The 12,561-nt window shown below is 40.0% G+C and overlaps 1 protein-coding gene across 7 annotated transcripts in view; it reads right to left on the bottom strand.

Annotated features, from left to right (window-relative positions):
• wdr4 (WD repeat domain 4) overlaps positions 1-12,561 on the bottom strand; it is a 36,858-nt gene that overhangs the window by 3,879 nt on the left and 20,418 nt on the right. For 4 of the 7 annotated variants that reach the window (XM_057852374.1, XM_057852377.1, XM_057852373.1 and 1 more), the window contains 3 exons: positions 11,618-11,807; positions 11,457-11,526; positions 1,889-2,041 (listed from right to left, as the gene is read on the bottom strand). In XM_057852374.1, coding sequence (XP_057708357.1) covers positions 1,889-2,041; positions 11,457-11,526; positions 11,618-11,807 — 413 coding nt within the window. Of the gene's footprint in view, positions 1-692; positions 713-775; positions 2,042-11,456; positions 11,527-11,617; positions 11,808-12,561 lie in introns of those variants that run through there. The other 3 variants (XM_057852376.1, XR_009066325.1, XM_057852378.1) reach the window with 3 other exon arrangements.

The raw sequence follows: 12,561 nt of genomic DNA on the forward strand, positions 1-12,561 counted from the left end.
TTTTTCAGAATGTAATATAATTACAATATATTATATACCAATAGAATACATTAAACAGTCAACAAAATATGTCAATGTTGTTTCCAATTTATTGTTTTATTTTTTTAATGTAATTCATGCCCCTGTCAGTGCTTCAGCCTCCTCAAGTTTGGCGCTCACGTCTGGGATCTCCTGACGACACAGGCATACTCTTGGAAGGGTAATTACTTGACAGTTTACAGCAACACCTGGAAAATAAAATCATTTTGTATTTATTTTGAAAAATCAATAACATATCATTCATTTAGCCACATTTGGGCAAGCTTTACCATATTTCGATCGGTAGGAGCTGTCCCATCACCTAATATCCAGTTTTAGCTATGTGGAGAGCCTGGAAAAATATACAACCATGTAATCGCATTCTCTCAAATAAAAAAATCACGATGCTGGACTTAGGCTTACCACTCACTCTCCCGTTCGTGAAGTGTCGAGCTGTCAATTGGCGTCATTACGACATCTGCTGTGTCAAGTAAATCGCCTTCATCTGACGCCTCAGGTTCAAACATGTAGGGATTAATTGTAGTTCATCTTTCCTGGGAGCCTTTGCAATCGGTAGCATCACGAAAGAGCGATCCTGAATGGTTACCTTTGGTGGAAATATCACTGACATCGTTGTTGCTGCTATACTAGCTGTGGATAGTCTTCTCTGTTGCGTCGGGGAATCTACGTCACACTTCCGGGTTTGCGAAGGGACCATTAACGGAGTGCAAAAAAACTCTTTTTAAAAAAAAAAAAAAAAAAAAACGCAAATTATCCTTGCAATTACATGTTGATAATGTCATGGTTGTTTTGACGAACTCGTCCAATGTTTATATTCGTAAAGTTACACCGAAATCCGGAAAGGTCTTCAGTTGCCCTTTAAATACATATTTATGTTTTTCTGCTTCATGCTCGTACAGCCGCTCACTCTCCCTCCTGCTGCTTTTCTTTGTCTCTTGATGATTTACATGGGTGTAGCTTTGATCTTGCCAGGAGAGTTTGGTAGCTCTACGATGAAAAGCCCAAACGTGTCAGTCATTGTTTAGCTTGTTAAACACTAGCGGTAGAGTGCTGTGGCAACCCACTGTGTAAGTGAGAGGCTGTTTTTAGCAGCTTGAGTGGATTTGAGTGGACTCACTCAATGAAGCATTTAATAAAGACAAGCATTGTTCTACGTTATTCTTATTTAAAAATAATTCGCATTATAAAGGTGGCACGGTGGAGCAGTAACATGATTAAAACTTTTTTTAAACAGGGCAAAATATGGCACATCATCGCTACAGCTAGAGATCAACATTCATGGTGGAGTCTATGCTGCTGACTGTGTCTTTACTCAGTGAAATAACTCAACTGCACTGAGGATATTGTTGTCTATTTGACATGATTTGGACACTTGCTAAAAATAGTGTGAACAGTCAGCCCTAAAAATCATATTTGAGTAGGGATCCGATTGGAATCAGATATGCCTGCAGTCTGAACGCAGCCGAAATGTCTTGAAATTACCACTCTGACAGAGACACTGATAGTAATTACGAACTTATCAAACAAATAGATCGGACCCCTTCCCCACAAATTTATTTGTAGAGACTTTTTGTACGTAAACCATGAACAGCTTGTTATTATTTACAATGTTTTACAGATTTTAAAGTCCAAGAGTGCGATTACCAGTTTGGAACAGAATAAACTAAAATTCAGATGCACTGAGCAACTAAAGACCCTTTACAATGCTATGATTATTTTCAGGACTTCAAATAACAATCTTCCAAAAAATAATTCCACGAGACCGAAATTCATCATGCCTCAAGCAGCAAAATTGTTGCAAAAGTCTGTTAATTCATGTTGGTGACAAAGCTTTCACAGTTCTCAACACCTCTTTTCTTTTTCTTGCCATCGTCTCTCTGTTCCATTTTCCTTTTCTGCTGCTGTTCCTCCAGTCGTTGCTGCTTCTTTTCCATGTACACAGTCACGTTATCAAAAGTCGCCTTGTGCAGATGTTCAAAACGGCTAGGAGTCCCAGTGGAAACTGTTAAGAAACAAATGATTAATCGCAACTGTTGTTAAACGCAAATGGTTTCAGCGGGTAAAATGACCACCCCACAAAAACAAAAAACCATGACAGTACATTTACAAACTTGTAACTTAAATCATATATTTTCCTATGTGAGTATTGAAGTACCCCAGTAAAACAAAGGAGTCTCTCGAAGGGATGCTCTCCAGCACCCCCTCCATTGACTCCAAAAGTGTTGAGTACTCAGAGTTGCTGTTTGATGCATCAGCACACACAACAATCAGGACCCACCCGAAGGTAAAGGGAGGCGACTAAAGGCTATTAAAGTATGTCCTAGGCCTGCCGCGATAAAACATTTTAGTAAGGCAAGGCAAGGCAAATTTATTTATATAGCACAATTCAACACAAGGCAATTCAAAGTGCTTTACATCACATGAAGATCATAAAAATCACATTTAAATCAATACAACGTAAAAACCAAGACAAAAGATCGCATTTAATCACAAATAGAATAAAAATAAAACAAATAAAAATAAAACAAAAACTACTACTACTAATAATAATTGAAATCAGCAATGGAGATAAGCACAAGAGGAATAGAAAGCAGGTAGATTGAAATATATAGCCAGTTATGGATATGCAGTGCTAAACAAAAGCATTTTTAGCCCTGATTTAAAAGAGGTAACAGTTTGAGCATACTTCAGACGTTCAGGTAACTTGTTCCAGAGGTGAGGAGCATAATAACTAAATGCTGCCTCACCCTGCTTTGTTCTTGGAACATGCAGAAGACCGGTTCCAGACGACCTTAGGGGTCTAGAGGTCTCATAGGAATCTAACAAGTCAAGCATGTATTTTGGTCCAAGGCCATTAAGTGTTTTGTAGACGAAAAGTAGCATTTTATAGTCTATCCTTTGACTCACTGGAAGCCAGTGTAGCGATTTCAAAACCGGTGTAATGTGGTCCAGCTTCCTTGTATTTGTGAGGACTCTGGCTGCAGCATTCTGTACTAGCTGCAGCTTCCTGACTGATTTTTTATCAAGACCTGTAAATATACCGTTGCAATAGTCCAATCTGCTGAAAATGAATGCATGCATAAGTTTTTCCATGTCTTGTTGAGTCAGAAGCCCCTTAATTCTGGTTATATTTTTTAGGTGGTAATAAGCGGATTTAGTGACGGACTTTAGATGGCTATCAAATTTTAGGTCTGAATCAATAATTACGACAAGGTTTCTGACTTTATTTGTAGCTGTAAGTGACATTGTGCTAAGTTGCCTGCTTATCTTTGACCTTTCCTTTTTTGGCCCAAAAATTATCACCTGTGTCTTCTCCACATTTAAAAGGAGAAAATTCTGGCACATCCATTCATTGATTTGATGAATGCATTTACTCAGGGAGACTAAGGGACTATAATCATGTGGGGACACAGAAATGTACAGTTGTGTGTCATCTGCATAGGCGTGATAGGAGATGTCATACTGTTCCATTATCTGAGCTAACGGAAGCATATAGATGTTAAATAAGAGTGGTCCAAGAATTGACCCTTGAGGGACTCCACACGTGAATTTGGTTCGTTCTGACTGATAGTTTCCGATTGACACAAAGAAATCCCTATCATGTAAATAGGATGTGAACCACTGAAGAATAGTGTCAGTAAGCCCTACCCACTGTTCCAATCTGCTGAGTAGTATGTTGTGATCAACCGTGTCGAATGCGGCGCTGAGATCCAATAGTAACAGAACAGATGATTTGCCTGCATCGGTATTCCGACGAATATCATTTAGGACTTTGATAAGCACGGTCTCGGTGCTGTGTTGTGGCCGATATCCAGACTGTAATGAGTTAAAAAGATTGTTTTGCATCATCAAAGTCTGGATCTGTTCGAACACAACCCTTTCGATAATTTTCCCCAGGAATGTCAGATTTGATATTGGCCTGTAATTGCGAATGGTTGAGGCATCCAGATTAGTTTTTTTAGGAGAGGTTTTATTACTGCAGTTTTTAAAGTCTGTGGAAACTCTCCTGTTTGGAGAGAAGTATTTATAATCCGAAGTATGTCTGGGCTATGCAATGAAAAACAGTTTTGAAAAAGTTTGAAGGAAGGATGTCAAGGCAGCATGTTGTGGGCTTTAATTTTGACACAATTTCTGTTAAAGTGGCATAGTCCAAGAGGCTAAACTGTCTAAGATTGACGTGGGGGACATTTTGGGAGGCATTTAGTGTACCAATTGTTAATCTAGAGTTGCACACAGTCTGTCTAATCTTTAGTACTTTGTGTGTAAAGAATGCTGCGAAATCATTACAGGACACTTCAGATGCCAATTCCTGAGATATTGATGCTTGTGGGTTTGTCAGTTTGTCAACAACAGAAAATAGTGTTCGAGTATTGTTGGTGTTTCTACTAATGATCTCTGAAAAATATGACTGTCTAGCATTTTTCAGTTCCTGGTTGTATTTGCGAAGACTCTTTGTAGATATAAAAAACTAGGAGTTTGTTTTTTCGCCATCTGCGTTCTGCTCGTCTACAATCTTGCTTTTGTTTTAAAGCTAGTATGGCATTTCTCCAGGGTGACCTCTTTCTTGACAAAGTTTTTGTCTTAACCGGGGCAATAGTGTCAATTACAGTCATCACACTGGAATTGAAACTATTTACAAGTTCTTCCACTGGAGCTGTTGTAGGGATTAATGGTGAGGCATAGGCCTGTGTGAATAACACACAAGTGTTATCACTTATGTAACGCTTCCTAATCACCTCTCTTTCCCTTTTCAGAGGATGGACAGGGGAGGTCATTTTAAACACAATGCAGTAGTGATCAGACAGTGCAACATCATTCACTGTGACCTCTGAGATGTTAAGACCTTTGGATATTATTAAGTCCAGTATGTGCCCTCTGTTATGTGTTGGAACTGTGACATGCTGAGATAAACCAAATGTATCCAAAATATTTAAAAGCTCTCTAGCACATCCTTCTTCAGGATTATCAACATGAATGTTAAAGTCACCCACTAAAACAACACAATCAAAGTCCATGCAGACAGAAGACAGTATTTTAGTAAACTCATCAAAAAACATTGTGTTATACTTTGGTGGTCTGTAAATTGTTACCAAGGCAGCTCTGCAAGGGCTTTTTAGCTGAATGACAATATATTCAAAGGAATCAAACTGACCACATGAAATATTCGTGCATTGAAAACTGTCCCTGATCAGACTGGCAACCCCACCTCCTTTCTTATGGGTTCTTGGCGCACTAAAGAAATTGAAGTTTGTGGGGGTTGCCTCAATCAGAACTGTCGAGCCATTATCTTGGTCTAACCAAGTTTCTGTTAGGAACATCATGTCAAGGTTATGTTTGCTGATAAAATCATTAAGTAAGAAAGATTTGCCAGCTAAAGATCTGATATTTAGTAGAGCCAATTGCAGATTCCAGACTGGATTCACTGGCGAGTTTTGGGAATGACATACTATGCTTAACAGGTTGGCAGAGTTGATTGAACATTTTTTATTTCTCACCAATCTAGCCCTTTTTTGTTGTTTATCACCACTGGGATTGTTGAGCATACAGACTGTACTCCATAGGGCCCCGGCTTTTGCTGGGACAGAACAGTCTTTGTAATGTCACAGCCTGGACCCGGTGCATATCATATTGGTGTCACAAACATGGCTTCCTCCATAGAAGGATAATACCGTGTAGTTCCAGAGTTGTAGTGCTTTGGCTTTGCCCCGAGAGAATTCCAGAGGGGGCTGGTTGGTTTGTTGCCATCTTCCCCTGGCACCTGTCGGGTGTGACAGGTACAGGGTGGAAGCGAAGACATGAACTTGAGGAGATCAATAGACTGGTTAACCTTGCTATCTAGATCCATGGAGTCCCAACCAGGTTGACTCATTATTCCATCCAAACTAAGTTGTCGGCGGGGTGGCTTCCGGGACTGTGGGGATTTAGGCTTTGATGAGGCCTTAGCCTAACTGAGTCGGCAGAGTGGTGGCGTCTTGGAGTGTGAGGATTTGGTACTGGATGGGGCCTCGTCAGCAGAGGATTGCACGGTCGGGTGGTTCTCCTCCTGTTGAGCTGATGGAGCCACTTCTTGGGTCTCGTCTGAAAGGGGTCGATCACCTGCTACCAGGGTCTCCTCCCGTTGAGGCAGTGGAGCCTCTGCAGAGGAGGGTTGGTCACAGCCTGGCAGGGCTGGCTTAGTCACTTCCACTTCAGCGACTGTAGGCTCCATTTTTGGAGGAGACGTTGATCCTGCGTGCTCACCAGCCTCCATGTTTATCAGGTGTTTTGGGACAGCTTGCCTGCTTTCCTTGAGACAAGCAGACTGTCTGTGCCTCAAGAGATAAAACATGCTGCTGCTTAGTAACCGCACTCCTGACTTATTTAGGTGAAGGCCATCGTTCTTAAAGAGATGCCTGCGCCCTGAAAATATGTTGAAATTGTCAATGAAATACATCGATTGTCCAGCGCATGTAGCTTTGAGCCATTTGTTGAGCATCATCACTCTGCTGAAACCTTCATCCCACAGCCTGGGCACGGGTATGGGTCCACTGAAAAACACCTCAGTATTTAAAGCTCCGACTTTGTTTATCAGTTCAGTGAAGTCTTGCTTTAAAAGCTCTGATTTTTGCTTCGCAATATCGAGGGCTCCTGTGTGTATTATCAGAGTAGTGGCTGTTGGATGCTGAGCAGCAATGCTCAGGATATTTTGTGAGATATCAGACACCATTGCTTTATTAAAACAACATACTCTGGCATAGTTGCTACAAAAGTGTTTTATTCCATTCACAGCAAAGTCGCCCACTATCAGAGTGCGGGGCCCAGTGGGTCGCTTTCTCTGTATCCTGCTAGCACATGCATTAGCATCGAACCTCTCTTTCGAGCTGGGTGTTCCAACTTTACCTGGGTCAGGAGTCTCGGAGAGTGGCGTAAATCTATTTTTCAGTGGAATTCCAGCTGCTTGAGGCACTTTGCTTTGAGCCTTTGTTGTTGCCTTGATCTGTGATAATTTTCTTTCTGGTGCTGGGGTAGAAGACGTGGTCTTCTGCAGCGGTGGCCATTCCTTTTCATCGTAAATCTGCCAGTGCTGGGTTCTGCCTGACAAACGACTTCTCGAGTTGTATTCCTTCGACTTTGCACCAAGCCGATTCCAGGGAGGACTGATTGTTTTAGTGAGATATTGACCAGGGTCCCGTTGAGTCTCGATGGTGTTTGTTTGCATTCTGTAGGCTGGCTCCCCCTCGCTGTTTTGGGAAATCGGCAGAGTGGTTTCATTCCCGAGCTGTCCATTTACCTCCATATTCATTTCAAGCCGGTAGATTTTTGTTTCCAGTAGTGCTATCTTCTGGAGCAGTTTGTGGTAATCCTCCATTGACAGGGGAGGCATGTTGCTGCTACTTAGCTTCCGTTAGCCGAATTTCTCAGTTCCAGTCGCGATAAGGCAGACTTGTGTTCCAGTAAAGACAAAAAAAGCACTTTAAAAGGCTCAAAAATGCTCAAAAAGCCTTTGTTTAAATATAAACAAGATTAAAAGAAAATTCCAAGACTTGGTGAGTAATTTAGAGGTGATTAACAATGATTAAAAAGATGATTGAAGCTTGAGAAGCAGGAGCAAAGCAGAGAGACGTCTGCACAGTAGCGAAGCAGCAGAAGAATGTCAAGAGGCGATATATTGTCTCATAAATTACTGCCGATATGCGATATTACTGCCAATTTTTTTTCACCAATTCAACCACTAATATAGTGACAATACCTCCTAATAAATCACTCATTCAAATGCAATAAATTGTTATTCTTAAATAAAACACAAACTATATTAAAAAGTTCTTTTTAAAAACACATACAATGCATAAAAAGTCATTTGAAAACTAGCTACGTACAGTGTATCACAAAAGTATGTTTCACCCATATAATCGCCAAAAAAATCCAGCTGTAGCCATTCACAGCTGTGACTTGACACTCAGTGATACATGCTTCATGGAGTTTTTGGATCGAAACAAGGTAAGTACGCGATAATATCTCGTTAAAGTCATGGCGTCTGTAATTCTGCTCTCGCGTGCCATCACCTCCAGATAGGGTTTTGCTGTTTAAAAAACGTTTTTTTTTAAATGCCCTCCTGTTCAAAATTTTTCTGCCCCCAGAAAATTGAAATTTTAAGCTTCCCAATGATTTATCACACATGCATATCGGACAATTTTGAAAGTTGGCCAAATTGGGGGTCTCAGAGCGGAACTTTAAGTCACCAGAGTGTTTTCCGCCATACATATATATATATATATATATTTATATACACAGTGGGGCAAATAAGTATTAAGTTAACCACTAATTGTGCAGGTTCTCCCACCTGAAAATGTTAGAGAGGCCTGTAATTGTCAACATGGGTAAACCTCAACCATGAGAGACAGAATGTGGGAAAAAAAAAAAAAAAAAATCACATTGTTTGATTCTTAAAGAATTTATTTGCGAATCATGGTGGAAAATAAGTATTTGGTCAATACCAAAAGTTCATCTCAATACTTTGTTACGTATGTACCCTTTGTTGGCAATAATGGAGGCCAAACGTTTTCTGTAACTCTTCACAAGCTTTTCAGACACTGCTGCTGGTATTTTGGCCCATTCCTCCATGCAGATCTCCTCTAGAGCAGTGATGTTTTGGGGCTGTCGTTGGGCAACACAGACTTTCAACTCCCTCCACAGATTTTCTATGGGGTTGAGACCTGGAGACTGGCTAGGCCACTCCAGGACCTTGAAATGCTTCTTACGAAGCAACTCCTTTGTTGCCCTAGCTGTGTGTTTGGGATCATTGCCATGCTGAAAGACCCAGCCACGTCTCATCTTCAATATCCTTGCTGATGGAAGGAGAGTTTCACTCAAAATCTCTCGATACATGGCCCCATTCATTCTTTCCGTTACACAGATCAGTCGTCCTGGTCCCTTTGCAGAAAAACAGCCCCAAAGCATGATGTTTCCACCCCCATGTTTCACAGTGGGTATGGTGTTCTTCGGATGCAATTCAGTATTCTTTCTCCTCCAAACACGAGAACCTGTGTTTTTACCAAAAAGTTCTATTTTGGTTTCATCTGACCATAACACATTCTCCCAGTCCTCTTCTGCATCATCCAAATTCTCTCTAGCGAACCGCAGACAGGCCTGGACGTGTACTTTCTTCAGCAGGGAAACACGTCTGGCAGTGCAGGATTTGAGTCCCTGGCGGCGCATTGTGTTACTGATAGTAGCCTTTGTTACTGTGGTCCCAGCTCTCTGTAGGTCATTCACTAGGTCCCCCAGTGTGGTTCTGGGATTTTTGCTGGCCATTCTTGTTATCATTTTGACACCACGGGGTGAGATCTTGCATGGAGCCCCAGATCGAGGGAGATTATCAGTGTTCTTGTATGTCATCCATTTTCTAATAATTCCTCCCACAGTTGATTTCTTTACACCAAGCGTTTTACCTATTGCAGATTCAGTCTTCCCAGCCTGGTGCAGGTCAACAATTTTGTCTCTGGTGTCCTTCGACAACTCTTTGGTCTTGGCGATAGTGGAGTTTGGAGTGTGACTGACAGGTGGACAGGTGTCTTTTATACCGATAATGAGTTAAAACAGATGCCATTAATGCAGGTAACGAGAGGAGCCTCGTTAGAAGAAGTTAGACCTCTTTGACAGCCAGAAATTTTGCTTGTTTGTAGATGACCAAATACTTATTTTCCACTCTAATTTGGAAATAACTTATTTAAAAATAAAAAAATGTGATTTTCTTTTTTTTCCCCCACATTCGTTCTCTCATGGTTGAGGTTTAGCCATGTTGACAATTACAGGCCTCTCTAATCTTTTCAAGTAGCAGAACTTGCACAATTGGTGGTTGACTGAATACTTATTTGCCCCACTGTGTGTGTATGTATGTATATATATATATATATATATATATATATATATATACATACTAGGGCTGTCAAAATTATCGCGTTAACGGGCATTAATTAATTTTTTAAATTAATCACGTTAAAATATTTGACGCAATTAACGCCTGCACTCAATGACCTGCTCGCATATTGCCTCAAACAGATTACAATGAGGCCATTTACGGACATTAAGAGTGAAGAGAATGCCGCTTGGGGGCAGCGCCGTTCCATACTCATGTTATTTCTTGGGACGTGGGAGAATTAGTAGTTGTGAGACGTTTATGCTGTATTCACAATGCAATGCAAATTGCTATTTGTGCTCCACACATATTTCGGTAAATTTTCTTTCTTTTAGTGGCAATTATGTGTCTCTTGTACTTTGGGTAAGATATGTACAGATATATGTTATACAGTAAAGGCGAGTGGACACAGGCGTTCTTTGGACCGTGCTGTTTATTGGCATAAGCTTTGGCAACTCCTTTACAACAAACATAAGTATGGTTTAGTGAAAGCACAACAAAAATAATATTCCTCTCTCTCCAAAAAAAACATAATGTTCACAAAAAGAAAAGCACTTCAGTCTATAGTAATGAGGCCCTATTCTGACACACAGTTAAACAACAATGCAAAATGAACTGGCATTCCATATCAAAATAGCTATGCAAAATACACGTAAAACTTTTCACTCTATTTTTATTATTGTTATTTTTATTCTTATTATTATTATATTAACTCTACTTTTGATTGAAAATTTTACAAATTTTATTAAAACGAAAACATGAGGGGTTTTAATATAAAATTACTATAACTTGTAACTATAACATTTATCGTTTAAGAACTACAAGTCTTTCTCTCCGTGGATCACTTTCACAGAATGAATGTTAATAATGCCATTTGTGGATTTATTGTTACAATAAACAAATACAGTATTTATGTACAGTATGTTGTATGTATATATCCGTCGTGTGTCTTATCTTTCCATTCCAACAATAATTTACAGAAAAATATGGCATATTTTAGAGATGGTTGGAATTGCGATTAATTACGATTAATTAATTTTTAAGCTGTAATTAACTCGATTAAAAATTTTAATCGTTTGACAGCCCTAATATATACGTATATATTAGATGGGTCTCTTAATCTGAATGTCTGAACTTTAATTCTATGGCGTGTTGAAGACCGATAAACATCTGTGAAAGGAACTGTCATCAACACGTACATGTGCCGAGTGCACGTAGCACACACACAAAAACACGCATGCTCAAATATATGCACGCACGCAGTGATAAATCGCTCATTTTTATTTACTGAGCGATAAATTTGCGACTTCTTGCATATTGCGAAGGGGCTTAGTATGCCCACACCTGCTCTGCATCTCTCACTATGGATGGCAAACAACCCCAAAAGAGAATTGAACCTCCACCATGTTTGACTGTATGGACAATTCTTTGTATGCCTCAAGTCTTTTTTCTGTAAATAGTAAAATGACGTGCATTTCCAAAACAGTCCCACATGTCTGAATGAGCAAGCTCTTTGACTCACCTTTAAGTGTCTGCCAGTGAGATTTGAAAGCCTCAGTCACCCTTTTCAGTTCAGTGCTGGCAGCGTCACACTAGATTCACATTAAATATATTGCTTTGGTTTTTCCCGAGGAACCGATTGCCAAATAATAAACTCACTGAATGCACGTAAGGACTACGCACCTTCCAGATGGAATGTTCAAGTGTATAGATTTGAAACAGTGTTTCACAGGAATCCAACAGCACCCAAAGTCGGCCTTGTCGGTCAAAGGTTATATCAAGAGGACATAGTGGCAGGGAAATCCTGCTGTGTGGTACAAGTTTCTTCTCTTCACTATCCTGGTTCACCATGAAAAACTGAATTGTTGACAATCTATGACACAAAGAAAACATCAGGCATAGGTATGGTTAGTGAAAATTGACATTCCAAAAATTTTAATCATGGGGTATTGTATGTTTGAGTTCAGGTCATGAAAAATGGGAGCCAGAGCAAATATTTTATATAATCTTTTTAATTCTAATTCCATGTAAAAAAAACAAATTGGACATCCATCAGGATCAAAGATCAAATAGCATGTGTAACAAGGTTTCACTGGAAAAACCTAGATTCCGTGCAAGACCGTGCACGGTAAGCCTGAACGATATATCGTTCAAACATCGCCATTGCGATGTGGGCATGCGCAAGGATGTGTGATAGTTTATGTTTTTTTAATCCACAAACTTCATGCTCTCCGCACAGCCTCTCTCTTTGTTGAACTCTTTGTTCCTCCCCGCGGCACTATTGCCTATTAAAGTTAACAATGTTGACAGATGGTTGTGCTTGATCTTGCGAAAGAAGCGGACTTCATACCCGCCACATATGTCAATCATCGTTTAACTTCAGCCGAACGTGTTGTGTCGTGGCAATAAAAGCCAGAAATGATCATGGGGAGTTTGTCTTTTTCACATGTCACTCCAGGGTTCACAGCCAACGTAGGTAAACAGAAACATTAAATAAAGCGAACCATTTTTCTACTACAGTATTTTATCCTTGTTCAAAATGATTTGGTTGGACAGTTACGTTTAAAACTGATCATAATTATTACATTTGAAGTGCTTAAAAAACATTTATTAAAACATATACTGTA

This window comes from Corythoichthys intestinalis, chromosome 12 (genome assembly GCF_030265065.1).
Source record: "Corythoichthys intestinalis isolate RoL2023-P3 chromosome 12, ASM3026506v1, whole genome shotgun sequence".
NCBI lineage: Eukaryota > Metazoa > Chordata > Actinopteri > Syngnathiformes > Syngnathidae > Corythoichthys > Corythoichthys intestinalis.